General features: G+C 45.6%; 1 protein-coding gene across 2 annotated transcripts in view; it reads left to right on the forward strand.

Annotated features, from left to right (window-relative positions):
• The window catches only part of AREL1 (apoptosis resistant E3 ubiquitin protein ligase 1), an 18,048-nt gene extending 13,904 nt beyond the window's left edge, over positions 1-4,144 (forward strand). Inside the window, exons 18-20 of one of the 2 annotated variants that reach the window (XR_004082648.1) lie at positions 635-810; positions 997-1,534; positions 3,485-4,144. Coding sequence is in view for 1 of the 2 variants with exons in the window: in XM_031064428.1 (XP_030920288.1) it covers positions 635-810; positions 997-1,099 (279 nt within the window). In the remaining variant the exon portion in view is untranslated. Of the gene's footprint in view, positions 1-634; positions 811-996 lie in introns of both variants that reach the window. The other variant, XM_031064428.1, reaches the window with a different exon arrangement.
• Positions 4,145-4,869: the final 725 nt, after the last annotated feature.

A 4,869-nucleotide genomic window follows, 5' to 3' on the forward strand; every position in this document is an offset into this window, starting at 1 on the left:
AATTACTGCTACTGAAGATGTTCATGGTGATATACTTATCTCTAAGAGATGCTTGAAAAACATGCTTGCAGCCCACATGTAGTGTTTGGAGTTCAGTGCTGTGGTACTACTGATGTAGTAGCCTAAATGAGAGGGGTATGGGAATAGTAACAGCTTTGTTTAGAAAAATAATGGAAGCTGCCAAAACACCCCAGACAAAAACAGATAGAAACTTGTATTTTCAATCTGTAAACACTGGGATGGTTTCACTTGCCTGCAGAAGTACCATATGATGTGAAAAACTAAAAAATTAACATAGTGCAAGAAGGAAGTGCGCTTTCTGCATTGTAAACCTACCTCATTGCCTATGCAGGTATTTCTGAAAATAAAATATCTGTGGGGAGAGCAGAAGCAGAAGAAGCCTTTCTGCCTTAAGGGAGAGGATTGGTGGGAGATAGTGGTGTGGGACGTCTCTTAACTGATTAGGAGCTATGTAATACTTGCCTCTATGTGTCACCCTGGTAAAACAAATCAAGTCTAACTGTTAATAGAACATTTGCTTGTGACTGCAATTGACTGATATTCTTGTAAGTTGCTGATGTGCTTGCATGATTTCCTTGGCTGACCTGTCTTTACCTTTCCTGGTTTGGAACAGGTCATGAGGTGGTTTTGGACTGTGGTCTCCAGTTTCACACAGGAAGAGCTGGCCAGGCTTTTGCAGTTCACTACTGGTTCCTCCCAGCTGCCCCCAGGAGGGTTTGCTGCACTCTGTCCATCTTTCCAGATCATTGCAGCTCCAACTCACAGTACTTTGCCAACAGCCCACACTTGGCAAGTATCCTGGGGTGGTAGGACTTCCTTCCTTGTGCTTTTGGGAATGACACCAGCCAGTTGTGGTGGGCAAACAGTGTAACGTGTGTGATGCTCGTGTCAATCCATCTAAAGGCAGCTAATGGGGGTGGTTCCCTCTCAGACCTAGTTTGAATGGAATTTTTCTTTTTTTTTTTTTTTTTACAGTTTTAACCAGCTGTGCCTCCCTACTTATGACTCCTATGAAGAAGTGCACAAGATGCTGCAGCTAGCTATCAGCGAGGGTTGTGAGGGATTTGGCATGCTGTGATTTCCCCTTCCCAGGGGACCATTTTAGCCTCTCAGCTCTTTGTGGCAAGACCCAAGTTCAATCCTCTGCTTGTTCTCCTTCCCTTCACTTGGGCAGTGGAGGCAGAGCAAAGACTCCATGTAAAGGAATTTGTCATCCAGAAGATGTCATGTGGCCTTTCTGTATCCCAAATATGTCATCAAGAGCTCATTTTTTCCTTTTTCCTCATTCTCCCTTTGGTTCAATGTGAAAAAGCAAAAGGACTGGTGCATTTGTCAAGGAAATATTGCACTTGATTTCCATGCACCCTGTATGCCCATCCTTCTGTGAGAAGATGAAGTTCATAAGCAGAAGTTACATGGAGGTGCAGGAGATCTGCTGAGCTGCCTTTACAGTAGCTCTCTAGGAGGAAGAGGGAAGACCAGCATGGAGCTCTGCTGGAAGCCTTGGCTCATAGTAAGTCTTAGTAGCTTCCTTTACCCTGGCTCAACTCCCCCAGTGATGCTCCCTGATATCTCACTATGATTCGTGAGGGGAACAGAGTTGTCCATCCTTTCAGCACCTGACCCAGAAGGGTTTCTGGTTCTCCTTCTCCATCTTGCTCTGGATGCTGTTGTTGCCTGTGCCACAGAGAAAAAAGGGCAGTATCCACTGGAGGGAGTAACCCAAAGAGGAAAACAATCTAATTGGAGCACAAATGCTGGCCCTGACAGTGATCCTGTACTACCTCCGCCAGGGTCCAGCCGCAGAAGCGCCCTTCTCCAGCAGTGGCTGGTAATTAGCTTCTGCAAACTAACTGGAAGAGGAGTTTCTCCTCCATTGAATGTTTCTGACAGTTGATGTTGCACAGGAAGCTATTCCATGCCCTTGCCTTCTTTTCCCTTCCTCAGCAGAGAGAGTATGGGCATGAGTGTGATCCCTCAGTGCTGAGCACCAATGCCTATCCCACATTCACCTTCAGGGTATGTATGTTATGTGCTAACAGCGACAGATCAGTAAGCAGCTACAGTGTGCACTGTGCTTGCATTTGTTGTTGGGATGATGGTACTGGGCAGAACATGGTACCTCTACCCCAGCATCCCACAGGATCTTGGCTTCTACCTCTATCATGCAGCAGCCTGAGGCTTCTCTTTCTTTACTGCATTTCAGGCAGAGTGTCCAGGGAGTTGCTGGTGCCTGGAGAGCAGCTAGATTTCTGCCCTTCCAACCTTCTTACCATCTTTCTTCATCTTTCCTTTCCACATGTTCCATTCACTGCTGTTAGCTTTCCAACACAAAATGTTAACTAGAATTTCACTTAAGTGGTCACTCAACAGCTTGCACCCACCATTGTCTGGCTTGTGGGGAAAGGAGTGGATAGACCAGAATGAGAAGTAAGCTTATGATTGGGATCTGTTGTAGTTAGCAATCCATTCAGCCCTTCCCAGTGAAGTAAAGGGAAGGGGAATCTGGGAACCTTGATGAGTTCTTCAGTGAAGCAAAATTCAAGATCTTTGCTTTCTACAGTCTACAAGTAAGTCAAAGGCATGCAGGAGTCATAGTGGGAGAAATGCATTGCTACTACCTGCAATGTAAGCTTTCACTGGATTATGGAATTGCTGGATGTCTTCCAGAAGGGATTCTCAGACTGGTATCCCTGAGCTAATTTTAGAACACTGTATTGGATAAAATGTCACATCATCCTCTTCAGTCCCCTTCTGCTGTCCTCAGGCTGATCCGGTCAGACTTGAGCACAGTATGGATATTTTAAGTTAACTCTGTGTACTTTTCAAATATAGCTTAGTTGAATTGACTGGGAATTTGTGGTAAATATTCTACATCTATAAAATGTTTTTAAGGAAGCACCTTAGTCATTCTTGGGCTGAGTGTGTTACTTCTGTACAGAAAAAAAAGCCATTTTGGTGCCAAAAAGCAGTCAGCTGAGCATTGAGACTACTCAGGGGGATTTCTTTGCCTTGTGAATTCATTCCCTCACTGGCACTGAGGTGCTGCGAGGCTGCCAGCTTGATAGTTGCCACTGTTGTGCTCTGACAACAGATCACATTAGTAGTGGCTGTTCTCCCTTTTTTAGTGCAGGCTGCATTCTGCAAGGTTCTGACCTTCTTTGGGTGGAGAGTATGGTACCATTTTATTTATACTGCAGGTGGCTTCCATGGTCAGTAGAGTTACAGCTCCTGTGTTCACCATGCCACCACTTCAGTGCTTTCCCAGGGGACTGAGAGGAGGTGGTGGTGCTCAGCTTAACTCCACTTTGTTGGGAGGCATGGTTTGGTGTTTTTTCCATATTGTTGCCCCACCTCGTGGAAGATGTTTTCAGTCCTGTGGCTATGGGCCAGCTCTGACAGTGACATCTCCCTCAGGAATCTTCTCCCTTCTTCTCTTGAACTGGCCTTTTTTTATTCTGAGGATGCTGACCACTGAGTGGACTTCTACTGGAAAGAGCTCCTAGTGCTTCTCGTTCCATTGCAGCCGGCACCCAACACTTCCCAGCAGCTGTGAAGATGCCAAGGACTTCCTTCTTAACACAAGTGCAGTCAGAACTGGGATGGGTACTCTTTAGTCAACTAAACCCATCCCCTCTGTGTGCACAGGCCCCTAGGCTGCCCCATGTTCCTGAGTTCCACCACAATATTTCTAAACTTTTCTCTAGCTTTACACCCTTTCCCAGTACAGTCACTTTGAATGCTGCCCTTAGTGCTGGCAATGGGGATGTGCTTTGGTCACCTTTACTATATGATCCTTCTGGCTCATTACTTCCCTTTTTTACTCCTTATTTATTGCCACTTAATAGAGGCTCTTCTGTAGAAATCATTAGGATCCTGATACCATCTTAGACAGGTTCTCTGTTTCCTGAAGCTGCTTTGAGGTGCAGGGGGCCTGGCTTCAGCCTGCACGTGCAGGCCATGTTGCATGTTTATAGAAACCAGGAGCTGTCAATGATACAGGTCAAATCCTACTTCCCTCTGGTGAATTTCTGGCAGAGTTCAGCCAAAATTTGGAAGCCTGTGGTTCTAGTAGCTGATTTTGTAAATAGTTTGTATAATAAATAAAATATTTTAAAAATGATGTCTTCTCAGCTCAGCATTCTTTTTGGGCTTTACAGAGGGAATCAAACTGGTGCTGTCTGTGGGCAAGGGGCCTCTCCAGATCTTCAGATGTCTAGCAGAAGTCTGGTGCAGGGGGGGAGGATATGGTTCTCCACCTGCAGCCTTTCAGGATGGCTGACTGAAGCCAGGACCTGTGAGCTTTTGGGAAGAGGCAGGACTCTGGGCTGGGGCTTGCAGGCTACTGTGAGGCCTCACTGCAGGTAGGCTGGAAAATGCTGTGAAGCAGCTAACAATGCTAGAAAGATTTTTAAGGACTATTTTATGTAAATTAATAGTGCAGTTGATGCAATCACTTTTTTGTCTCATTGTATATTACCTGACTCTTTGAGCTTCAGGTACTTGAAGAGCTTGTGCTTCACAGTACTGTCAAGATTAGGTGAAGCCAGCAGAAGAGGGGGCTTTTGAGTCCTTTACACCTTAAGGATTAAAATCACAACTTTACAACTTGGGATGATACTGCAAGATGAGTCTGTGTCTATTGGGATTTCTGCCTGGAAAATGATGAAACACTATTTCCTGGGCTGTACACCATTTAGCCTGTCCTCAGCCAGCAGAGCACTGGCTGGCTGTGTGTGTTCCACCACGTAATTAGGTGGATGTTCTCACCATCCATGGTGGTGGATGTGAAACCAGCATCTAGTGCTGATTCTGGCTTTCAGGCCACAAGCACTGGCTAAAGAAAAG

Source organism: Geospiza fortis, unplaced genomic scaffold (genome assembly GCF_000277835.1).
Source record: "Geospiza fortis unplaced genomic scaffold, GeoFor_1.0 scaffold54, whole genome shotgun sequence".
Taxonomy (NCBI): Eukaryota; Metazoa; Chordata; class Aves; order Passeriformes; family Thraupidae; genus Geospiza; species Geospiza fortis.